This window comes from Rousettus aegyptiacus, unplaced genomic scaffold (genome assembly GCF_014176215.1).
Source record: "Rousettus aegyptiacus isolate mRouAeg1 unplaced genomic scaffold, mRouAeg1.p scaffold_m13_p_7, whole genome shotgun sequence".
Lineage (NCBI taxonomy): Eukaryota > Metazoa > Chordata > Mammalia > Chiroptera > Pteropodidae > Rousettus > Rousettus aegyptiacus.
The window spans coordinates 66,123,708-66,149,247 of NW_023416310.1; the positions used below are offsets into that span (position 1 = coordinate 66,123,708).

Genomic DNA, 25,540 nt, shown 5'->3' on the forward strand with positions numbered 1-25,540 from the left:
AGATGCATCATGAAATTCCCCTTTTGTTTTTGTACCTCTGTTGCCATCCTTGAGGGTCTTGTTCCAGTGACATGTGTTAGTGTAAGCCAGTTGGTGTGCTCAGCTCACCGAGTACCTCACTGGGATTAAAGAGTACATTGCTTCTGGCTCATCTTTTGGTTTCTGGTTTTGTCCTCACCATTCTAAAGAGCCTTGTTCTTAGCCTTTGCTTCTTATCACAAGCGGTACCACTTTATTTTTTAATTCATTTTTAAAAATAAGGGCAAAGTAGAATAAAATGATCCAGTTGCATAAACAATGATGGGATACTGTTGAAACTGCCCAAATAAATATTCACTTTTCATTTGGTGTCCAGAACTCCAGGTCTTCCACACGAAGCTAGTCATCTCTTAATGTTGTAAAGATGGTTGAAAATAATTTTGTGCAATGGAATTAAGTATTTAATTTTCTATTCCTCACACTTCATTTTTGTTTGCAAAGGGTGGTAAACCTAAAGAGAAGCAGCAGCGCATGAGGTTGAGCCCAGGGTTCATCAGCCAGCACACTGTGGAGCGCAAGGGGAAACAAGTGTGTAAATACTTCCTCGAAAGGAAATGTATTAAGGTATGAAAAGTGTGGAAGCAAAAATATACAAAAGTGTAAGGTGTTGTAAAAATGTACCAACACCAACTCCTTTCCGTTACACACTCCTAAGGCACCTTTAAAACTGTTTCCTTCTGGGAAAGGTTCACTTAGAAAATTTTACTTAAATACTCTTATGTTTAAGAAAGTAGATAATTTTTAAAAAGTGGATTGTATTAAAAATGTTTAGGATTTACCAAAATTTTAAGCAGATAAGTGTGGGATGGCTATATAATAACTCCTTAAGAAGTAGACCGAACAGCTTCTGAGACTGTTTTTTTCCCCAAGTTATTTGCATGTCTAACGTTTAGTAGTAATTATAATGGCTTAATTATGAGAAATAGCAGCCTTTCCTTGTTCCTTCTTTTGCTCTAGGGAGACCAGTGTAAATTCGATCATGATGCAGAGATAGAGAAGAAAAAGGAAATGTGTAAGTTTTATGTACAAGGATATTGTACCAGAGGTGAAAACTGTCTATATTTGCATAATATCCTTTACCACAAGATACTGTAACTTTACTTTTCATAAATATTTATAGGACATTTTAAATATGTATAATCTTGAATAAAACCAGTGTTTTCGTTTGGCAAAATTAGGTTGTCCTAGGCCAACTTAGTATTGAGGTGATTGACTTACACACAGATTTTTTTTTCCCCCAAGTAAGAAAAGAGGGATTCTTTAGAAATTTGCTCCGATGAAGTATAGCACTTGATGATCCCTGTTTAAATCCCAGAAAGGCTATGTCAGTTTCTGTTGTGATAATCATTTGCTAAATCTTTGTCCATATATGCTTCTTCATCAAAATAGGCAGGGATTGCATAATTTGGGGTTGCTTGTTTTCTGAATGTTCTGTCCTCTATGTAGGTTAGCTGTCCCTTAACTTGAAGAGTGATGCTCACTTCAGCACAGACGGTACCAATGTGCTGCAAATCCTGTGGAAGAATGTGGTTTTCTTCAGCCCTTCAGCACAGGGATCTCAAATTCTTGCTGGAGGACCTTTACCTAGAACATGGTGTTGACATCATGTAAACTGATCTTGCTACACAAAGGGTCCAGATTTCTAAGATATGTCATTGTCATTGAGTTTAATTTCTCCACTCCACAAGATTATTCTTAAAATAATCACATTTCTCGAGGTATTTAAAATACACATCTCTTTCTTCTGTCAGTGGAACATATCTGTAGTCTATTATAAGGATGGGTCCAAAGGCAAAATGTACCCAATGATAGCCATAAATTTGACTTATTTAATCATTTTAAAATTAGGATTTTTTTCAAGCAACTCAGTTAATTTACTGTTTAAAATTTTAGATGGGGAATTCAACGTTTTTTTCTAGTTGGAAAGGCCTTTAGGTGGGAAAAATGAAGTTGTTCATAAGTTATCTAGTTGGATTAAATTGTTTTCTTCCTTAACATTTGGGATACATGAATACCCTTGCAAGTTTTACCACACAGGAACAAAGTGCTATCAGGGACAGCACTGCAAGTTTTCACATGCTCCTCTGACTACTGAAACGCAAGAACTGTTGGCCAGAGTAAGTACAAGCTGAGTAGTCCTTTGTTTTTCATTTTTAAAGAGTTTGTTTGTAAAGATACTATCTCTAAGGAGAATGCCTCCTAGGTTAGCGTATGCCATGTGTTAGGGCTGCAGGTCAGAATGCCATCATTCATTTGACTAGTTCCCCTTGTAGTGTAAGGGAGATTGCACTCATTACTGGCAGAGACCGAGTGTCCTTTAAAGCTTCAGTGTAGCTAGAAATGTTGAGAGCTGAGCTCAACAAAGTGAAACAAACACATAGGAGAACTAGCACTCTTGTTAGGTCCTGAGATGGAAGGTTAAGGGTTATTGGCTGGTAGACATTTTGGAATTAACATTTCGGAATACTCAAGTACTATTCAAAGTGTTCTTCAACTATTCTTTCAGTCTTTGAGAAAATATAATTGCAAAATAAGTCCTTTATAGTCTGTCATTTCCCATTTGTTATTTGGAGCAAATCTTTTCAAAATTAACTGATTTCCCATTTAGAAAAAATGTGTAGCTCACTTCCAGCATTAACTAATTTTACATAAACACGCTCTTTGAGGAAGAAGCAAATTGACTGGTTTTCAGTGTGAAAATACAATATAAAAACTGTTTTTAGAGTTATTTCTAAACAAAATTTGGTTCTAATCCTAATGTAACAAATGTAAACATAAATTAGGTTCATCAAATGAATCTTATGCTAATAGCTATTTGAGTGCAATGTTAACCTCACGCATAGTAATGTTATGTTTTCTAGGATTTAACATTTTCAGTGATCGAGAATTACTTTATTTTGTAAATGGAAATACCACTACAAAAAAACAGCATGCTATAAATAGAATGATATCTTTTGTTTCCACAGACTATCGATAGGCTAGATTGATACAAAGATAATAATAAAAGAGATACTTCATGGCAAACTTGGAGAGTCAGGTTAGGACTGTAATCCACGAGTTATCTCTATTTAAATACTGCAGCCACAAGCACTGCCTGCCGGCGAGTATTCTCAGGGGCAAACAGGAAATGGCTTAAATTGAAATGTAAAATGAAAATAAAAGATTCTTTTAAAACCAAACCATACCATCTTGTGGCAGGAGTTTTTTGAGCACATGCAAAGATCAAAAAGTCAAAGGCACTTATTTCTAGATATTTTTAGGTTGTAAAGTATGAAGGGTTACTCTGGAATTAGAAGTTATACCAAATATTTGGTTGTTTATTAGTATGGAGGGTATAAGGAGAAAATGGTATGTAGAATTGTTTTTCAGCCCCTCTTACAGCCAGTGTTTTTTGGCAATCACCAGGATGAGAGTTGTGGGATCATGAGAAAATTATGAGTGTGATGTGATACCTGAATTAGACATTAATGCATAAAGATCATTAAGTGACCTTTTTTTCATATTAGGTTTTGGATACTGAAAAGAAGTCATCATGAACATAAAATACACAAAAAAGGTAAAATTAAGATTTAGCAAATTGCTTTTTTTCTGAAACATCTCTAGAAATTGACATGGAAACAGGGCTTTTTTCCTTTTTCTCAAATAGAAGTCATTTTCTCCTCCCACACACAAAGAATTATGAAATATTTGATACATATGCATAGATAAATATTGTGGGTCTCTGTGGTCTTGCTTCCTCCTCGGGGATTGTCCCCATCTTCTATATTTTTAATTTTCTCTCTTGTTCCTTTGTAAATTTACTGAAGGTGCATGATTCACTGAACAGTATGTTTTGTTTTGCTTGTGTTTTAAATAGTATCATACTCTGTATTAAGTGGTGACTTGCTGTTTTCATTCAGCATTATCCTAAAATTCATCCATGTAGTTGTGTACAGCTGTCATTCACTCATTTTTACGCCTACATAGTATTTCAGTCTTTGTGTTGCAGTTTACTTAGTTATTCTGCTATTGATGGGCACTTAGGTTGTTTTCGTTTTTTAACACAGACTGCGGGTCAGTAACTGTGTGCACGTCTGTGGTGCGTTTCCTGGGGCACAGCCCCCACCGCTGCGGCAGTGGCACTGCACTCCTGCCAGCCGTGTGAGACTCCTGCTGCCCTGCACTTGGCAGCACTCTATTATCAAGACTTTAATTTTTAAAACAGTTTGATGGGCTTAAAAATGGTGTCTTATAGCTTTATTTTCATGGAGTTCAGTGTCTTGTGCTCACTAGCTTTGAGTTTCATCTGTGGTGAAATGCCCTTTAATGTCTTTTGCCTATGTTTCTGTCGGGCCGATTGTCCTGCTCAGATCTGGTTTTCATATTCCCACTAGAATCCTTTGTGAGGTATGTGTGGCCAGTCCCACATTCTGTGGGCTGTCTCTTTACTCGTTTCAAGATGTCTCAATGAGCAGAATTACTTATTTTGGCAATCTTTTTCTCTATGTAGGTTTTGTATCTTATTGAAGAAATCTTTCCCTGTCATGAGACTGTGAAGTTCTTCAATATTTTTTAAAAATTTTTATATTTTACATTTGTATTTCAATCCTCTAGAAATTGTGTCAGTTAACAGGCACCACAATGTTGCCGCTTAACAAGCAGAAGGCCCTCTGTAGCGTGTGAAGAAAGACATGTCTTTTTTATGCATCTACAGCCTGGCAGGGCCAGCTGCCCGCCTGGGACCAGCGGGCCAGAGGCCATGTCTTCTCCTGGCGGAAGCTCAGGATGAGGAGGCCCCGTTTGCATGACATTGGCTTAGAGCCTGTCACCGTAGTCAGTCATACACTCTACTTGTACTTTCCATATAGGAGGAACTGCTAGATTACATGAGAAAGAGCATGTCTGATTCTAGAGGGAGTAAAGAAGATTGAACTAATCGTGCTTCTCTTAATGGTGGGGCTAGGTAGTAGTATTCTGCTGTATAGCTGAACCATGTTTTGCTCACTTGTTCATCTGTTGGCAGTCACTTGGGTTGCTTCTGTGTCTTGACTGCTGTGAATAATGCCTCCTTGGACAAGGGTGTGCAGACATCTAGGTTAGCTACATCTTTATGAATATTCTCTTTTACGTGAAAGGACAACTGAGAGGTCTTTTGGTTTCTTCAGATGTGGAGATTTGGCAGGCACTGTTCCACAAATGAATGGAGTGACCCTGTCACTTCAAGAAAGACAACTAAAAATGTATATTTTCAATGATAAAATTTTAGCTTTTGAGCAAAAATGACAATTCTGGAGCATTTTATCTGCCTCTATTAGCTTGAAAGCTTTCCTGTACTTAAAATTTTTTTTTGGTTGGGTTAGTTGGTGCTATTAAAGAATGTGATTTTTGAACACTGTGAATGAAACACTTACAAGATCTGCTAATCTTAGGAAATTAGTAAGCTAGCGTTTTCCAGATAAACAATGCATAGTGTTACAGAATTAGGCACGGGAAAAACTCCCATCCAGCCTGCCATCTAGACTAGTGAGTTTTCATGTAACCTTGCAGAAAGTTCCTCAATAGTTTCAGGTTCTACATTGCAACTGGAAACTTGTTTGCACTTGCTTTTAATATTCATTTGCCCATCACTTTATTTTTAGCTTTTCTGAGTAAGTTTTAGGTTTGTATCTTACATGGAGCCAAACCAAAATTTCTTTTCCTCTTTTGATAAGTGAATTAATCTGTTCACATCTATTGAAATGACTGCACGTTTCCTTTAGTATCTGTCATTTTGTTACAGTTACTGTGTATATTATAGTTACTGTATGTGTTGCAGATGCTGTTTGTGTTGTATCACATTAGCACATTTTCTCTCTCTATGGTGTGTCTTTTTCTTTAATAAATTTTAATTTCTTCATCTTGTTTTTATTCTTTTCTACTTTTGTCCAATAACCCTTATCAAGTTTCTGTTCAGATATGTTCTTGTAATAATAGTCTTTATTTTTTTCTATGTTTTTTTCTTGTATTATTTCTGAGGTTGTCAACTCTTGTTTCGTTACTTCCACTTTTTTGGTCAATTCTCTTAGTTTTTGAATTTCAGTTTGAGTTGATTTTTCATATTCCCCTAACAGGGATATTTAATTCAGTTTGGATTTTTTATTAGTTTTCTTGTGCTTCATGTTTTTTGGGAGCAGGAAGTGGGTGGCTTTGTTGCTAATTTTCACGAGCTGATGTGTTTTTGTTCTCTTTCTTCTGTAGCTTTGCATAGACGAAGAGTGCTTGTGTCTGTGCCTGTTCGGGACTGTTCAAGACTGATGATTTGGACTGGTTTACCAGATTTCTCATTTAAAGCACCTTCTTGTGTCATTACGATGACGTGCAGCTTTTTCAATGGATGGTGTGGAAGGACAGAGTCTGGTGTATAAGTAAAGGAGCTGGTCTCCACCGAGCTGTTCCAACCACTGCTGGGACGGGAGAGGAGAGAGATGGCGGAGCTGCCGATGGGGTCAGTGTGAGGGTGGGAAAGGGCAGCAGTGTCTGACACATTGCGTTTTCTCAGTGAGGTAGGCAGCGACGTTATGCCGAGTGAGGGTGGGTGGTGTGCAGAAGTGTGCAGCGAGGGCCATTCCTGTCATTACACAGTTGCACTGCTCTGGTAATGGCTGCTCCCACTTCTGTCTGTGGCCTGAATTATGGTTCTGCCATTTTTTACCCAGTTTCCTGTTGTGGGACATTTGTTTTTAGTTTCTCACCATTAGAAATAAAGTGGAACAGTGTCTCTTACTCTACCATTCCTAAACTTGGAATCTTCAAACATTTTTGTTGTTAAGCTATAAGGATGGTTATCTTTCTCATTGGTTAGTGAACTGTAATCAGATTACACACTTGTGTAAATGTAAATTTGTGGAGTGTGATGACGTCTGTAACATAATATTTGAATATAAAATTTTCCAAGCGCAAATAATAAGATGAAACCCATGCACTTTTATATGGTGGTACTGATTATCACTAGAAAAATGCTGTGAAACTGAAACTATCTTCATCATATTGTTTTATTGCTGGGAAAAATAATAGCATGTCTAACTTGCCATATGTGTGGAGTGCATCAAAGTTGATGACACTTGTTAGCAAAACCCTATTTGAAAACATGAGTCAAAGTTTTTGGTTGTACCTCAATCCCACTAAAGCCAGAGAGAGACTGGCACATGCTTAAGAAGTGTACTGGACAAGACCTGGGACGACAAGGAAGTGGCAGGAACCTGGGCCCTGGTGTCGGGGTCTGAGCTGAATGCGTCGGCTTCAGTGCCAGTGACTGGTGGCGGGGGCTAGTTCCCTCTGGCTGTGGCTTAGGCAGAGGATAAGAGAACATACCAGAATCTTCCAGAAGAAGTTACGGAGGAGAGAGGCTGAGGTGTTCATGCTACATTACTATAGTTTAACGACATCGTACAAGAGAGTGGCTGTATCACCCAAAGAACAACACTTTGTGTCTGAGAGGAGGTCGGACTCCTGCTGTAGCTCTCAGCCGTAGGAGGGGACATTGAGGCAGAGCCATTATATGTGCTGCATGCCGGGTGGGTGCTCTACCGCCTGCTTCCTGCTGCTTAATGTTCCCTGTTACACCTTGTGACCTTGTCACCCTATGAGGTGGGGCATGGGATCCATTGCATAGGAACAGTTACATTATATTTTTTCTATTTTCATGAGCCTTGATAATAGTTCTGTCTAATTATATGTGACAATTTAACAAATATGTAAAGTTTACATATAGAAAAACAGTTCTTATACCCTAAGGGGCAGTACCCATCTCACCTGTGGACTTAAAAGACAAAGCAGAGGTTTAAGGGACTGAAAAATAGGACAAGTTAAGAAAGTTCAAATTTTACAGCTATTAAACAGGCAGATGTGTGTTCGTGAAATCTCTGACCTTGCATTGAGTTGAAAGGGAGACACTGTCCCAGGTGTGCTGCAGGAACCAAGGCGGGAGGTCAACATGCCATGTGACTTGGTGACCTGGCCTAAACAGTGGGGCTTACTGCTCATCAGAAGCAGCAGCACCATGTGGGAGGCCAAGTTGAGCATCTGCTGAACGCCAGGGCCATGCATGGGAGGCGCCAATCCCCACCCCTGCCCCGTCAGGAGTCCTGATGTTGAGACCGTTGTCGCTATTATCTGCAGGTGAAACCCCATCTGGGAGGAGGTCTCCTAGCTCCTCAGTCACGTACTGTCACAGGCCTACCCCCTCCTTGCAGTTCGGTTCTTAGGGGGGTCCTCTCTGCTTGTGGCACCTTGCTGCCTGTGGTAGTTCCTGGCCGCAGCCCTTAGGGAACATGACAAGGGTCTAAAGTGGTCCTCAACTTTGGTTTCATGCTGGGGTCACTTAGGAAGCTTTTTAAAATAAGCACTGATGGACCAGTGCCCAGAAATTCTGACGTGGGTTGTGGGTGCTAGGGTGCGGACACGAGATTTTCAGTAGCTTACAGGTGGTTCCACAGCACAGCCAAGGTCGAAAACCACTGGTCTCAACAAATACTAGAAGTGCAATGCTTCTTGCCAGCAATTGGCTCAGGCTTGAAAGAGGACTACATATCTCCTCATATGCATATGACCCATGGAGAGAGGCTGGACACGGCCGTGCCAGTATGACACCCAGAATGGATGCATCTGTCTACGACTTGGAGGGGAGCTAGCAAGTAGCTGAAGGTGACAGAGAAGAAAGTTGGGAAGAAGCTGGGTTTGATAGTCGTGCTGTGGACATCACTAGCCTTAGGAGATGGCGGCCCTTGGATTGTCCTACTACGTACATAGTGACGTATTTTCCTCACTGTTGAAGCCATCCTGATTTGAGTTTTCTGTTACCTACAAAGGTGAGCAGGCCAGTCAGTGTGGGCCAAGAAGCAGGCCTCCCTATGTTTGTCCAGGGTCTGCGTTTGTGTGTCTTATCCCTCCCAGTAGATGCTTTTGCTGTCTGGGCTCCTGCAGATAATATACTGCGGGGAAGCGGTGAGAGGGAGAAACTGGCTATGGAGCGGAGCTGCGCTGCAAGGACTGGCTGGCTCTGGGGGGTGGGGGAGTGTACTTGGTGGTTGGGAAGGGGTAAGGTAAGCTGCCAGGCCTGGAACTGGGGCCGCTCCCTGTCAAATTTGCACGTGCTCCTTTATGTGGCTTATAAATGGAGAAGTAGCATATTTTTGGTTATCATCCATTCATACTGAGACACACATCTCTGAAACTAGAATGTCTTTTACAGTTAATAGATTATCATTTTAATTGGCAGGTCGTTTTTACTGGTACATAAAAGGTGGTGGATCTTATTAAGTTAGGTAGATTTAGACTTGAATGTAATTTTAAGCTGAAAGCACATATGTACATAGCCCAGTTTACTGTGAAATAAAATGTTGAGTATTTTGGATTAATTATAAAAATGGGTTTTTTTGAAAAGGAGTGGCCCCTGTCCCCATCCTCCGCCCTGTCAGTGGTAGGCTTCCCAACCCCCACTCTAGGGCCCACCCCATACCCCTGTACCGCCCCCTCAGAGCACAGGCTCCTGGGACTGACCCCAGTTGACCGTGAAGCAACTTCTCTGACACCAGCCAAAGTCACAGCCAATGTTTGGGCTCCTCAGAGGGAGGCGGCCCCAGGTGGGCCTCAGCTAATATGGCCCCTAAGGGACGCCGGCCCTTCTGGGGTCACAGATGAGAAGCAGCAGGGCAGCTCTCCCAGTCTCGGGGACTCGAGTTACTATGTCGAGGGCCCTGAGGACCTGTTTCAGTCATGAATGCCTGAGTCCTGCCGGTGGTGTGAACAGCCCCAGGAGGTTCTAGGCCCTTGCTGCACTTGGCCCATTTCTGTAAGGAGCTGGGACTCTTGTAGCTGAGGGTGACGCATGTAGCCTAGGTTGCGGGCTGTGTGCTTACTGCTGCCGGGTCTGGTCAATGACGGTACCGGAGAACACCACTTCTTCAAATGACAATTTGGGGACATTTGAGGGGCTGCCAGTCCACTGTGCACACAGGGTCCCGGGTGCAGGCTGCCTCACTTATCACTATGGGCTGGTGAGGGGTGGTAGAGAGACCCAGGTGCTGCCGGAATGCAGCTGATTTTCTTAAGTGGCCTCTCTCTCAACTTACTTTCCAGGGTTCTGAAAAAATGGCTTTAGCCTGATTCTGCCTGAGCCCTCGTGCCTTCCATGAAGTCACGGTTGGCCAAGACCCTCAGTGGCCAGTCCAGAAGTGGGACCCAGCTTGCGCTCTGGGGCATTTTGATGTCTTGATGCCCACTTTGTTCCGTTTGCACCTGCACCGCAGAAGGACCTGCCAGTGACAGTGATGGTGCGAGGACCATGTGCCGTCTCTCATCCTTTCTTCAGAGCCTCCTTGCCAGGCTATCCAGGGTCCCCTCATCCTCAGTATTTGGGACCTTCCCTCTGGCCCCCTATTTAAACTGCCTTTTTAAGGGGTTCCACAGAAGGGGCCTGCCAGCATTCACATAAGTCTTAGGTGAGTCCAAGGTTTCTATCTCCTCTGAGTCCTACAGGACATTCCATGCTAACGTGTCCAAATGTGCGGCATGGGGGCGATCCTGCCACACGATGACATAAAGAGACCTTAGTCTGGGACTTCTGAGCACATGCGTGGCTCAGCCCCACCCACTGACATGCCAGCCCCTTTCAGCTTTCCATGCGCCTGCGGGCAGCGAGCCAACTCAAACTTCCCCAGTCCAAACCCCGTTAGGTAAACCCGTAGTCAACAGAAGGGCCCCTTATTTCAGCCAAATGCACATAAGATGGCCATTTTAGTTCTTGAAGAAGGGAAACCTGGTCCTACTGAATTCCCAGTTGTCTCAGGCTGAATGCCCATGCTGTGTGTTTGTGAGGGACCATGTGTCCTCCTGGGGTGGGGAGGCCACGTGAGCCGCTCCCACCTGGGGCCCCTGTTGCCCAGCTGCCAGGGACTCTGCAGGCTGTGTTCTTCGAGACACACCCTATGGCCAGGTCTGTACCAGGAAAAGGAATGAGGGAAGGGATGATTTTGACTTTTTTTTTTTTTTGACCTCGATGTTTTAAATAGGATATGCAGGGCTCTGCATCTGGGGACTGAAAGGCAAGACAGAAAGGGGGGCCTGTAACAAGTTGGGCAACTTGGGAGCTACTTGGCCAGGAAGACTGTGTGGGTGACATCTCAACAAGAACGCCCCTGCTATCAAAAGGCTGTGGTGTGGGGGGTTGTAGGCAGGGCCCATGCACGAGCGGCAGGACTGCCGTCCAGACTCCACAGGCTAGGCCACAGTATTGGGAAATGGGGGTCCAGGGCTGTTCTCCCATTCCCCCCTCATCTGTAGCCTCCCCTCATGTCCTCTGCTGTCAGGGCAGCTGCCATGCACGTTAGGCAAGGTGCCCTGTCCCCACTTCTGGGCTCAGCATCTCATGTCCTTTTCCCAGAGATGGCCAGTGGGCAGCACAGGGGCCTCCAGTGTTACTGTCTTGTTCAAGGGCGTCAGACACATGCAAGGCCCTCACTCCATACTCCCTGAGTCACAAAATACTGACACATCAAAGGACCATTGCTACTCCCAGTCGTGTGAGAGCCATGGCCCTGGTGCTAGATGGGGAAAGGGGTGAGGTGGTACAGGCCAAAGCTAGGAGTAGCACCGTGGGGGGTGAGGGGTCCTTGAATGATCCAGGAAGTCCCCAGAGCAAGTGGACCTGAAGGAGGGCTGATGGGTGGTGGGGGGAGACAAGGAGAGAGCAAGCACAGGTGGCGGATCCCCTCCATTTAAGCCAGGCACGCTCACCTCCCTCTGTTTGACAGTCACACCTCCCTCTGTGATAGTTGTGCACATGTGTGATGTGCCCTCCAAGGCTTTATACAGTTCTGACAGGTTTCCAAGCTTGGGACTCATCACTGGTCCCAGTCACCTAGTGCACACTTCACAGTGACTCTCACACCAGTGGGTCCAGAGTACACGAGGCCACTGGTTGCTCAAGTTGAGATTAAGGCCTATCTGTCAAAGGCCACTCAAACCCTTCCCCCCCTCCCCCCACAGAGGCAGCAGAGTTGGGTTTATCAGTGGCTCCAGCAAGAGAAAGATGGCATTTCTGGGGATCGGGGGACATTCTGGCAGGATGGTGTTATGGGAAAATGATTATACAGCTTGTGAGTCCAGGGAATTTGTGGGGTAGTCCCCGCAGGGATGGGTTGAGTGAGACAGTGGGGGGCTGCTGGCAGTCGGTAGTCTTGTCTTCCCGATGGGGCTGGTGGCAGCAGGTTATGCTGCAACATTTCTGATCTTTGCGCTCTGAATGGTGCAAGTCTGCGTGTCGTGTGGGCCCTAAGGTAGCCCTCCTTTTCCGAAAAGTCATGTTAAGAGGGTGAGGGAAGGAGTCCTTGGAAGGGAGAGCTAGACTCTGCAGACCCTGCGTGGACAGTGGTTCTCATTCTGTTCCCTGTCCCCTGGGCTAACCCTTCCTTATCCCTGGAGTCAGTGCGTCTCCTTATGAAACATGCTGACTCAGTCTTTGTTTCAACTTCCACTGCAGAAATAAGTAGAATTATGTCATTACCAGTTTTAAAATTAGCACCTTTTTCAGAGAAGAAGAAAGGCCACCATTCTTGAACACTGGCTTCCTGATGCCCCCAGTGTGTCCCTAGAGTCATGATAAAATGGCCCTCTTTCTGACTAATTCAGTAGCGGTCACAAGAACACACTGAGCCAGGCTTATTGATAGAGAGGACAGCTGCCCTGGGGAGTGGGCTTTGAAGAGTGTGTGCCTGGCTGTGGGTGGCTGACCGTGTTCCCTGGGGTGGAGGTGACTGGCACTCAGCAGACGTGGAGAGCAGATAGGGGTTCCCAGTGTATCTGTCCCCCAGATCAGGTGCCTAAAAACAATCAAGTGATCATCTTGCAGCCTGGAGGCCAGGAGTCTAAGGTTAACATGTCACAGGGCCATCCTCCCTCGGGAAGCTCCAGGAGATGGTCCTTCCTGCTTCTGGCAATTAATGCAGGTTCCTGGCTGTTCCCAGCATTTCCTGCTGTGACAGCATCACTCCATTCTCTGCTTCCTTCTCCTCTCCCTGCCGTGTGTGCATCTGTGTCACTGTTTTCTTATAAGGACACCAATCATTGAATTAAGGCCCACCCTAATCTAGTATATTTCCTGGGGTTTTTTCCTAGTGATTTTATTATGGAACTACTCATGTGCTGGGCACCTGTTACATAGGAGTTGTTATTCCAGCCATGGGGACATAGCAACACATAAGCAAAAGAGATAGAAGTCTCTGTACTCAAGAGATTTATATTCTTGGGGCTCAGACGATACGCAAATGACAGCAGGCCTGCAAGTTGCAGAGTTTCGTTCTCATGTTGAGGAGATGTGCCAGGAACTTGACCCTAGTGTGTATCAGTCAGCCTGTGGCAAGGCTGGTCTCATTAAACGCTATGTTACTTAAAGTCACAGAGCCCAGGACCATGGCAGTGGGTGACCGCGCTTGGCCCTGGGAGCCTTCCACCACTTCTTAGCAGGACCAGCCCACGGTGCCTGGCCATGCACGAGAAGACAGGAGTGCCAGCTCACCAGGGCCTGGTGGGGACAGGGGACACAATGGGAAAGATTTGGCCAGATTCATCACTGTCCGCCACAAATATGTTGTTGTCCATCACTTTGTCCATGGTCTCCACAAGCAATCTTGTCATCAGGGTCCCTTGCACTCATCTTCCCCATACTCCCTTCCTGCCTACAGGCTCTGCCCTTAGCAGACTTAACATGAGCCGCCTTGTTTGTGGCAGTGACACGTGGCCCCTCTTCACACATTCATGTTGATCTTGCGCAGGGAGGGTCTTCAAGCATCAGCCCACAGACAGGTACAGGTGCCCCTGGGCAGGCAACTGCTGGGCCAGTTCTAGAGATGGCTGGGCTTCTTGCAGGGGACTGGGATGCTCTGGGTTACAGATAAGCCCCACCTTAGACCCACTCACCATAACCATGCCATCGTGTAGAATGAGAAGGCTAGAGGACAGCCCCTGGGGGTGCCATGATGGATGCCCTATGCTGGGTATCTGACACTCGCTGGCCCATGATGACACTGTGGTTGCCTTGGAGCCTGCGGGGTGGGGATGGGCTCACTGGTCTGTGTCCATTTCTCCTGCCTTAGTCCACCAACAGAATGACCCTAAGTGACTTCTGAGACTAGATCACAAAGGCCATGCACATAGCTTCTGCCTAGTTTTCTGGACACAGAATAGCGACCTTGTGCCACTATGTCTGACCACTCTGAAGCCACCATGCTCTGGATAAGGTAAGCCACATGAGTGGCCAAGGAGAACTGTCCACTTGTCAGTGCTATCTGTGGGGACCCCATGTAGGCCAGACATGTGAGTGTGTGAATGACCCATCAGGTATCCTGGCAGGCATGTTCCCAACTGAGGGAGTGTGGACATGGGGCTTGTGTGAATCCCTCCCTATGCTCCACCCAAACCCTGACCCTCAGAACCCGTGAGCATGGTAAGACCATTGTTTGAAGCTGCTGAGTCGGAGGTATTTTCTAACAACGGTAATAGCCAGGACAGAAAATTAGGCTGTCCCTGCAGGTCCCCATGGACTCCTGTCTCAAGTCAGCATTTGTTCTTGCTCTGTGAACAGACACTTTTCCTCTGTGCACATGGGCCCAGTGCAGTTGTCCAGGCCTCACTTGGCAGTAGTACTGCATTCACACACTTGACATTCTGAGTCACAATTCTAAACGCTGGGAGCTGGGGCCCACCTGTCGCCGCATACAATGGTAGTGTTTGTAACATCTGGGCCACACGGGTGGTGGACCTGCACACGTTCTCCATGTACTGGCCACCCTCTTTTGCTGCTGCTTTTCTCATAGCTACAGCCCTACTTGAAATCACACACTTTCCTTGTTTACCTGTATGACCACTTTACCTGCTGAAATGTAAGTTCCAGGATGCCAGGGTCCCTGTCAGCTCTGTCACCAATGGATCCTAAACAGCTAAACAGGCCCCTGGAATGCAGGGGACATTCCAGAACTTTTACATAGCTTATAAACACCTACAGACTTACATAGGGACCAGGTGAAAGTCACAGAAGTCAGCCTCAGCTCTGTAGTACAAGCTGAGGGCTGAGACTGGGGGCTGGTAGCAGAAGCCTGTGGACTGAGACTTGTTTCATCTGCCACCATACCCCTAATAGCCACTCAGATCCCGCCCCCGCATCAAACTTGCTGTGACAAGTGATAGCTTGTTTCCAGCTTATTTTCCTCTGGGAGTGTTAGAGGTGTTGCATGTTGAGAATAAGATGATTTTTTTAAGAGTTACCCAGAAACCTAGCTAACCTTCCATCATTGAGGAGCCAGTGAGCCATTCGAGTTGCATCATCTCTTACTAATGGCCACTCCCAAGTCCAGAATGGGCAGTGGGCTGGCTGTGGGACAGTCCTTCCAAGGGAGTGTCTGGTAGGTGTAATGATGTCACAACCATGGACACCCGGGCTTACTTTATTCAGGGATGTGACTCACACATTGTTTGTCATTGGGCAGAAACAGACTCCTCCTCCTGGAGGAAAAACAGACCCCAGAGATTCAAAGGCAAAAACGGGAAAATACAGATGCATATTGCTGTGATGTTTTTAATAACAAAGGCTTAGAAACAACCCAAATGTCAGTCAAGGGTGACTGGTTGGATAAACAATTGTATGTCCTTATAACAGCATTTTATAGAACATCTGTTTGGTTCTGTGGAGTGATGTCCAGTATATTGTTGAGAAAAACAAAAGCAAGATCAAGGAAAATGTGAAACAGTATGCCGTTGTTTATCATTCGCTGAGCATATGTTTTTAAATGGAAGGGTAAAATAAAAGAAATTGATCATCTACAGCAGCAGGCAGCAACAGGGTGGAGGGGATGTGGAATACAGATTTCTCTGAATACAAATCCTTGTGTAGGTCTGACTTTGGAACTGTGTAGTTTACGTAATTATAAAAAAAATTAAAATGAAAAAAGCAGTCTCAAAACTTAAGCAAAACCAACCGAAGTGAATAAGCATAACTATGATTCCAGTTTGAGGAATAACCACAGAGCAAGGACCCGATCCAGGTTATTTTGAAACAGTAATTCGTTTACCTTAGGATTCACTAAGGACAAAACAAATGGGAAAAGAAGAACTTTAACTGTGATGATTTTGTGGTGATTCTGGCATTGTTTTTCCGAGGGTTTATGGCAATGTGGGATTATTCTGGTGATTTTGAATGTAAGAAAACAGCTGTAGGACCAATGAGGTCACCTTAAACCCTGTAGCCCTAAGCGGACCTGGATGTACCAATAAAACTCACGTGGTACTTTTTCTCTGATAGTTCATATTTCCTAGCTCTGCTCACTAAAATCAAGAAAGAGCGAGCAAAACACTTCCAATAGTGCCCCATGCTGAGGTACTGATTTACAATTCCCATTCCCCACTGACAGGGACTAGGGCTTCTGGGGAAACGGATAGGTTCAGGGCAGGAGCATAAACCATCCAAGATGAGGCTGAAACATCCTGCTGCATCTGTGCTTCCACTGCTAAGCTGTCAAAGACCCGAGGGTCATGTCAAAGGGAGTCAGTGCCCGCCGTCACGCAGCCCCAAGAGCTAGAGGGGAATGGGCCATGGTGGGTGGGAAGGTGCACCAGGTGTGCTTAAATCACTGCTGTCCACATGCTTGGGGAACAAAGCACCTCACTGGAAACTGACGGAGTCAAGGTTTTGCCTACCTTTCCAATACACACTGACTCTCAGGTGGCCAGGTACTTGAGGGAAGGAGGTTCCTCTATGAAGAAGGCCAGCTAATAAACGCAGAAGAAATAACAGCTCTAGAATGTTGCCTGCAGCCCCTGCAGGAGTCAGGGACCTTTCAATAGCCATTGGCGGCTGCCGATGTAGGAAAAAAGAGTCAACAGGATCACCACCAAGAAAGTGATCTTGTGAAAAAGCCTCACAGGCCCTGATGACTTTCTAGATATGACTGCTGACACGCAACACAGAGGGGGTGGAGCAACGTGTTAAAAGACAAGCCAGGGATGCAGCCAGGCAAGCCCAGACTGAGAAATCCTGTGGCACAGGTGACCCAGCCCTGTCTTCTGACAGGCTTCCCCATTCTCCCAGCATGGGCTGAAGTGTGGGTGCTGGAGCCACAGCTCACAGGCATGTCGGCAAATTGCATGCAGAGCGTGGGCCTAGTTCAGTCCAGCAGACAGAAGACCCAAACCCCTCAGATGCAGGAACAGTGAGTGGCTGACTGCGAAGACATTATGGAATCACTGCTGCTTTTTTAGGTGTGGCTGGTGTTGATGTTGTGCTTTTAAAAAGCCCTTAGGGTTCAGAGAAACTAACTGAGATATTTATATATGGAGCAATGTGATAACCAGGATCTGCTGCAAAGTCCCCATGGGTACCCGGGGTGGGAGGGGGTGTCAGTCACTGAGGCCAGCAGGCGGGGCGCGGGCCTGTCATGCATGTCTACCTCCATGTCTGTCTGCGACTGTGCATGAAAAGACGCTTTAAAGGCTCACTGCCAAGTCCAGCGAACCCACATCTGGAAAGGATGCAAGTGAATGCCTGCACCACCTGCTTCCCTGGCCTGGCACAGATGGGGGCTGCGAAAGGACAAAGGAGAGTTGGCTTCCACAGGAAAGTGAGGTGACAGGGCAGAGAGCAGGGCGTTGTCCACAGAGGAGGGCCTGGGCACAGTCCACAGGAAGGGCCTGAGTAGCCAGCCTTCGAATGAGGGGCTGTGACGGCACCGAATGTGAACCACTGCTTTAGCCTGGGCCTGTGGGGCATCCAGGCCATTGTCATACACCAGGCTGGCTTGGGCACCTGTTGTGGAGACTGCCTTTCCACCTGCTGGGGGTGAGAGGCGTGTCCCTGGGAGCCATCCCTGCCCCCAGCAGGAAGGAGGAGGATGCCAGCGTGACACCCTACTTTGTGGAACATGGCCAGGCCCTTCGACTCTCCCCTGGTGCTCTGCACAGGGGCATGCGTGGCTACAGACCCTGACCTGTCACAGCACCACCTGGAAGCATAGTTTTAATAGAATCTTGTACCCAGGAAAGTGCATTTGCAGACCCTGCCTATGTTGTTGCAGAGATGGCAGCCAAGCCCATATGTGGAGGAGAAAAACACCAAAGGCCACTCCTGACTATACCTCATGCTCTGTCTGACAAATAAGACGAGGCCATTGTCCAAGAATACCCTGCTGCGGGCGGACTGCCCCCCGGCTGCACACTGCCTGCGGCCCCATCGCACGCCCAGGCAAATCCGAGCATCTGCACAGCAGTCTGTGGGGGTGTCTCCGCCAGACTGACTCATATTTGGATGCCGAAACTGCCTCACAGCTTAGTCGGCTTCTAAGTTTTAACCTGAGCAGGTTCCCACACCTCAGCCCAGGGGTACATGCCTCGCCTGGTTGGTCCCTGTAGGGTGACTCCCAGGCTCCCTGTCAGAAGCAGGCCTGGAATCAGTGGCAACTCAGTCTTGGCCAAGTGTCCCCTCTTGGAAGGAATGGGCCAGATCAGGCTCAGGGACAGGCCAGGTGGCCAGGGAGCAGCAGGAAATTTATTTTTTCAGTTAGAATACCAGGTTGTATTGTGAGCTGGGATTTCTCAGCAGAGATTAATTAGGGCAGAATCTATTCTTTAATGTTGGTCTTGTGGTCTGTGTGGCGGTCCTAGGCCCTGGCATGTCACAGATGGTACACAGACATGAGCGGCACATGGGGCTGTGGCTGAGGACACGCCCTATGCCACACACATGAGGCACAGTCTGACACTCATCATGACCACAGCAACATAGGAGGATGGGCAGTCACCTCAGATTCACACCATAAGCTCCCCCTGCAGCTACTTCAGACCCACAGAGCCAACACACGTCACTTCCAGCAGCTGCCTGTTCCCCATGAAAGAATTTCAGAGCCAACGAATAATCTAAGGCAAGAGTACCCAAGCCCCAGACCGGTACCAGTACTGGTCCTGTTAGGAAGCTGTGGGCAAGCGAGCGAAACTTCATCTGTATTTGCAGCCACTCCCCAGCGCTAGCATCACTGCCTCAGCTCCACCTCAGATCATCAGGTGTTAGATTCTCATAGGAGCATCGGTCCCTGGTGCCAGAAAGGATGGGGATTGCTGGTCTAAGGGAAGGGCCTTAAAGCAGGAAACAAGTGATGGCAGCAATTTGGGTTTGGAGGCTGCCCTTCTCTATGACTCCATGGGCCAAGGTGCAGCGCTGCTTCAGACACCTGGGTGAATGGGCAGGTAGGCAGGGAGAGGACGTATCTCTTGCAGCCAGCCAGTGCCCACAGCAGAGCTTTTGGGGAGCAGACAGGCACAGACCTGCACACCTGAAGCCCCTCAGAAGTCATATGGGGACACAAAGATGGTGACTTGAGACACATGGTTAGCCTGGAAGGAGCGGTCCAGGTATTCAGACATATCGACGTCCACCTCCAGTGTCTGAGGCCCCTCCAGGGTCTGGACGAGGATCAACTCCCCTGTCTGGCGGTCTGCACGCTGCATCACGAAGTGACCGCGGCTGTTTCCACCCACGATGCCAAACCGCAAGCTGTTGGGTCCAGGGCGGCCGGGTGCCGAGGCTGTGGCCATGCGGAACAGTGTGATGGGCGTCGTCAGGTTGGAGGGCAGGGACAGGAAGTGGAAGGAGATGGTCTTGGGCAGGTGGCGGCAGGGCCCACTGTCCATGGGGCAGGGGCTGCGCTCACACTGGCTGGAGCAGAGAGGCAAGAGGTGACAGTCAGCCTGCGGAGATGTGGGGGCTGCCCATCCTGGCAGAGGCCACCAAAGTAACCTCCTTAGCCATGGAGCTACAGGTGCCCAGAGCTACAAGCAAGTGCAGCTAGCATCAGGGTGGCGGGTAAGAGGTGCTGCCTTAACCCACCTGTGCATGTGTGTGCATGTATATGTGTATGTGCATGTGTGCATGTGTGTTCCTGGGCCACTGTGTGTGCATGTATGTGTGCACGTGTGTGCAGGTGTTTGCACATGCAGGCACATGTGTGCATGTATGTATCCCTGTGCATGCATGTGTCTGCATGTGTGTATGTGCTATTACTATGGCTTTTACAGAAAAAGCCAGGGAAGATGAACTAGCAATGGTGTTGCTGGTATTCAAACCAGGAGCCCTCTGCGTGTGCTGAGACCTCCCTGGGAAACAGCGGGACCCAGCAGGTAGCTGGCAACACCCTAGAATGTGGCGTTCTGCACTCCGAAGTTGGCAAACACCAGGGTTATCTGCTGTGTGCCTTAATGTTTAGGGTCAGGGTCAGGGTCAGGAGGAAGAGTGTCCAATGTTTCCCACACAAACACAGATGCAGGTCATTGTGTTTGGTGAGTCATATCATCGTGGTAATTAATACAGGTCAAATATCGTGTCCAGCTGTTAATCAGGGATGTCTCCAAAGCTGTGACATGCAAGTTCCTCTGTCCTTTCGCTCAGTGACTCCTGAGGTCTTCCCTCTCACTGATAGCTAGCTACCTTTTCTACTGCTTCTGATTTGCCATAGCTCCCAAAGCATTTCAGGTTTCTAAGTTCATGAAGTCAATTTATTCTAAAGACAGCTCTAGTGCTCTCATGAGTTCCTTGTCATAAGAAAATGCATGTACTTTGTCACAGTTGCAGTGATTCTCCCTGAGAGGCCTGTCCCCCAAAAGAAAAAGTTTTCCCAAGTGCTGAGGTTCCTAGCAGCTGAGCTGTCCAGCACTGTGGGGAAGCCAGTGACAGCACACTAGGCAAGTGTGTAGATGTGCAGTGTGAACACAGGAAGGTGGCCCTCTCCCAAATTGGTGTGAGGCATACCTGCCCCTGGTCGTGCCCCCAGCAGCACCCAGGGGCGGCCACAGTCCCATCACCCTCCATGTCAGGCACAGCGGAAAGTCCCCGTGCCGGGGCCAACTGGGTTCTGACTGCACAGTAAATGTGACTGCTGACGGGAGCCAGGGCTCAGAGGTGCCAGACTCTCCTCTCAGACACACCGCACCTTCCGTCAAGAACCTTGGAGGCCCTGGCCGCCACCCTGGGACACTCACAAAGGCGATGTCTTCACATAGCTCACGTTGCCGCTGCCCTTAGGGCACTCAGGGCTGACACACTGGAAGCCTCCTCCAGTGTTGACGCACAGGGTTCCCCGGGGACACAGGTGCTGTGGACTCACACACTCATCGACATCTGAAATATGGGACCCAGAAGAAGAGAAGGCCCCCGATGTCCCCATCGTAGCCAGTGTCACTGATGGGGCCACTGGAACGTCATGCTTCAACATGGTGAGCTTTCTAAACAGCCACACGTGTTCTTACAGGGGAACACCTGTCCCCTTTATGCCTAGAACCCAGGTCCATGGAGGCACTGCAGCCTGTGCTGGGGGACACCCCCCTTCCCCATTGACCCATCCTCCCTAGCACAACTGCTCACAGAGGCTGGGTAGCACAGAAGAGTGCCCACCACAGCACTTCTCAGGCCTGTCTCTGGCCCTGCAGCCTCCCTCCAAGGCTGGCTCCACTCTCTTGGTGACTGAGTCACCAATAGCTCTCTGATCAGCCTTACAAGACTGCACTCTCCCGTACATGAATTCTCTGTTCCCTTCCCATGAGCTCCGTAGCTGGAGACTTTCTTCCCAACCCCACATAATTTTACGTGGCCTTCATGAACACTTGTGGGATGGACGCATGGATGGGTGGACGAATGGGTGAGAGATGCATGGAGGGATGGATGGATGGATGAGAGATGGACGGATGGGTGGATGGACGGATGATGGCTACCTGGATGCCTTCTACGTCAGTCCCAAATAGCCCACTCCTCTGAGTCCTGCAGTGGATCCTTGACAGGTTGTCACTGGGAGCTGCCTCCCTTTACTCCCATGTCCATGGAGGAGCCTTCAGTTTTCTCTCCCCTTTCTCCCCCAGCAGTTTGGAGCCATTATCTGGCTAGGCTCTTTTCTGTGCCCTGTCTCCATCGGTGAGTACAGCTGGGGACACAGGTCTGTCCCTTCTCTAGTTGCGACAAGCCTGTGTTAGCAAACTCATTTCCCCCCAGAGACCTGTTGCAGCATCAGGGTTCAGGCCTGAGATGTTGGGTGATCACACTAGGGCATAAGTGCCTATAGATGCTTCCCTTTCAGATGCAAATGTGGGCTGTGGAGAAGGGTCCCTGTGCCAGGAGCCTCATGTCCCCTCCAGATTGCAGGATACAGGGACTGCCTTTGGGGCCAGTCCTGGCTAAAGACATTGCTGAGCAGGAAGCTGTGACTTGACCTTGGGAACAGTTATTCCCATAAGGTGGGGAGAGACTATTTGCCAGGATGGTGAAGAGCTTTGCTTTCCTATTTATGTCAGTGATGATGTAGCCTGATCTGAGATTCATTGGTGTTTTTTTAACAGACTGACTACATCTGAGACTTCGATTCCTTCAACAGCCACCACTTCCCATTCTGAGGTCTTGGTGGGTCAAGAGAGCAGTACCCGCCTTCCGCTGAAGGCCCACTCACCCTCGCAGCTCTTGCCGTCCGGCAGGGTCCGGTACCCGCTGGGGCAGGCGCAGCGGTAGGAGCCGGGTGTGTTCACACAGGCGTGCATGCAGAGTCGGGGCTGCCCCTCCTGCCCGTAGAGCTCACACTCATTCACATCTGAGGACAGAGTGCTGGCCTGACTCTGGGAGCCCCATGGAAGCCCCAGACCCGGCAGGCATGCACCCCTTCTCCTGAGCTAGGGGCCCAGAGGACCAGCAGAAGTGGCCCCTGCGGGAAAAGCTAAGCCCCAGAGGATACAGGGATGGCCGCAGATGCCTGCTGAGCTCGGCCTGTCTACCAGCGTAGCCCCTACTTCTGTGGTTCCAGCCCGGATGGAGGGACAGGGGCTCAGGGCTCTGCCAGACCAACGTGCCTAGCAAGCCTGTCCTCCCCCTCCCCCTTGTGCTGCTTTTCCATAAGGGGTGCGTGCTGGGTGCATTTGCAGGTGGGAGGGCAGAGATGGGAGCCCCTTGCCCCTGCGTTCCTCCCATACTGGCCTCACCCTCCGTCCCCATGGTGGGGGCCCTACGGCCCACCTACCCTGGCAGATGCTGTCTCCTGCTGTGCTGCTCAGCTGGAAGCCAGCATCACAGCTGCACTGCCGGGTCCTCTCCACCTGGGCGCAGCGGGGCGCACGGCTGAAGGCGGGGTCGCCAGCCACACGCTCAGGGGCTCCTGCAGGAACAAGACTCCTCAGGGCCACCCTCCCCACACCTTGCTGGCTGGACCACAAGAGGTGCAGGGGAGGGCGGCCCTCAGAGCTTACTCTGCAGGCGGGGAAGGAGGGAGGTGACTGACCAAAACCGGAGGAAGGGCTAGGGGATGGGTGCACAGAGCACAGCGTGGCAGGGCCCCCCCCTCCCGCCCCCCTCCTGCCGGGCCCTGCCCATGCTAACAACTCTCACTGAAGCTCCAAACACAGGTTTTGGGGGTTCTTTTTTGTGTATTCTTCACCCTTTTCTGAAGTGTCTAAGTTTTTTTTTTTTTTTTTTAACCAAGAACAAGTATCAATTTTCTAATCAGAAAGAATTAGTTTTTGAAAGTTTGAAGGATTCAGAGATTTCGTTCGTTTGGGGGAGCCTGTAGGGGATGGGGGTGAAAGTAATGGGACGCATAGAGGACACATGTGACTGCACGTCTGTGAGGTCCTCAGAAGAATCGGGTTCAGAGCCAGAGTAGAGGGTTGTCCCTGGGAGAGGAGGATGGGGGCCACTGTTCACTGCGCAGAGCATGTTGTGTATGTTTTACCACGAGAGAAAGGAAAAGGTGAACGGATTATTTTAAAAAACACTGTGAGACAGGCTCCTTCTGGAAGCTGCAAAGGCAGAGGCAGGGCTGACGGGGAGGCAGGGGCTAGGGGGCCAGGAGGGCAGAGCCCTGGTCTTTGGCTGTCCAGGGATGTGCCTTCCATCCCCTCCTTCCCTTCCTGGGGCAGAGTCTTGTTGAGGGGACACTTTACACATCAGGTGATCCTGGGCCCGAGGGACAGCAGCCTAAGGTCTGACATACAAGCCGCCAGTGCCCTGGACCAGCACATCTGGGCTGAAGGGGGCCGTTTCTTTTTCTACCCTGTTTATAAGTAGGAGACGCAATGGGCTGCCAGGAAGAGACTGACTGTAGCACCTCTGGAATCTGTGCACAGAACAGCATGGGGACAGGAGCCGGAGGGGCCCCTGTGCTCCGGGGAAGGCACCTCTGCCTGGGGAGGCTCCTAGCAGGCTGCCTCGGCTGAACCAAATCAAGACATAAAGCGGCCAGTCTAGGGTGGCAATGCTTAGCGACCTGGGGTTGGGTCCAGTGCCAGCACATTGAAGACTGGCAAAGCTCCTGGTCTCTGGACCCTGCCAGCCGCATGCCCCTCCTCCCCAGGGCAGATGCCACACGGGAATCACAGAGCACCCTCTAAGCTTTTCTGTCTTTAGGGCCAGACCTTTCTGTATGGGGCATTTTGGTTGTTGTGCAATGTGGGGATCCCCATCTGTCCCCGTACGTCCCCCACTGGATTTCCTGGCCATCTGCCCAACAGCCACCCTGCACCTTGGACTCAGTGTGGACCTCCTCACCACCAGCCAGATGTCCCATTACCCAGCTGTAAAGACACTTCGCCTCTATCATTAACTACGGTTGACGAGTGTGGCGTAATTTGAAGGAGCCGGTCTGCAGTGGAAACATCCCAGGCCCCACCCCAGTCCACGGAGTTTTCAGATTGGGATTCAGTCCTTCCACGAGAACATTCTTCCATAAGAAGGATCAGAATTGGTTACGCAAAAGCACTAAATCCCTCCCCAGAGATGGCCTCAGGGTACCAGTGGGGTCAGTGATTGTGAAACAGAGGAAGAGCCCACTCTCTGACCTGCCTGAATCTGGTGGCCCTTGACCAGGGTCCCCATCTCTTGGCAGCGGGATGTCCTCGCCTAGCCCCATACGACTACGTACCAGTCTGGGCATGGTGCTGACAGCGGCTCCCCATCCTTCCTGGGGGACAAATGCATTTGTACTGGTTGACTCCTTCTACGCACGTCCCACCATTCTGACAGGGCTGGCTGGAGCACTCGCTGATATCTAGGAAAAGAAATAATTATCAGATACAAGTGTGAGTTCTGATCCTACACAAACAAACAAAACACAGATGAAAGGACTTAGACACATTGCAGGATAACTCCAGCTCCCTTTCCCCACTCTACCCTTGCCACTGTCCCCACCGTGAGAGTGAATGCAGTCTGCCTACCACTTAGCAGGCCACAGACCTCGGCCCACCTGGAGATCTGCCACCAAGGGGCTGCTCATCAGCCACCCCCACCTGCCAGCACCCAGGCGGAATCCCTTGAAGGGTCTCCATTCAGGGGTTCTATTGGAGGGAGGTGGGAAATGCTCTTTCTTTCCAGTCCAGCTGTGATCCCCCACTGTGCCTGCTCCTATGGGACCAGGGCGTTCTGACCCTGCACCTGACCTCAAGGTCAGCAAGGGGCAGTCCCTTACGTCCTTCACAGCAGCCC

The 25,540-nt window shown here is 48.6% G+C and overlaps 2 protein-coding genes across 7 annotated transcripts in view; one reads left to right on the forward strand and one right to left on the reverse strand.

Moving 5' to 3' along the window:
• ZC3H8 (zinc finger CCCH-type containing 8) overlaps positions 1-22,530 on the forward strand; it is a 35,810-nt gene extending 13,280 nt beyond the window's left edge. For 2 of the 5 annotated variants that reach the window (XM_016126111.2, XM_016126110.2), the window contains 5 exons: positions 481-603; positions 997-1,108; positions 2,047-2,156; positions 3,546-3,595; positions 6,256-7,703. In XM_016126111.2, coding sequence (XP_015981597.2) covers positions 481-603; positions 997-1,108; positions 2,047-2,156; positions 3,546-3,575 — 375 coding nt within the window. In that variant the 3' untranslated portion in view covers positions 3,576-3,595; positions 6,256-7,703. Of the gene's footprint in view, positions 1-480; positions 604-996; positions 1,109-1,485; positions 2,157-3,545; positions 3,596-6,255; positions 7,704-10,134; positions 14,599-21,179 lie in introns of those variants that run through there. The other 3 variants (XM_036224900.1, XM_036224901.1, XM_036224902.1) reach the window with 3 other exon arrangements.
• The window catches only part of FBLN7 (fibulin 7), a 29,678-nt gene continuing 19,544 nt past the window's right edge, over positions 15,407-25,540 (reverse strand). The window contains exons 4-8 of one of the 2 annotated variants that reach the window (XM_016126107.2): positions 24,981-25,106; positions 23,085-23,219; positions 22,524-22,661; positions 21,070-21,208; positions 15,407-19,750 (exon numbers count right to left, since the gene is read on the reverse strand). In XM_016126107.2, coding sequence (XP_015981593.2) covers positions 19,378-19,750; positions 21,070-21,208; positions 22,524-22,661; positions 23,085-23,219; positions 24,981-25,106 — 911 coding nt within the window. In that variant the 3' untranslated portion in view covers positions 15,407-19,377. The remainder of the gene's footprint in view (positions 19,751-21,069; positions 21,209-22,523; positions 22,662-23,084; positions 23,220-24,980; positions 25,107-25,540) is intronic. The other variant, XM_016126109.2, reaches the window with a different exon arrangement.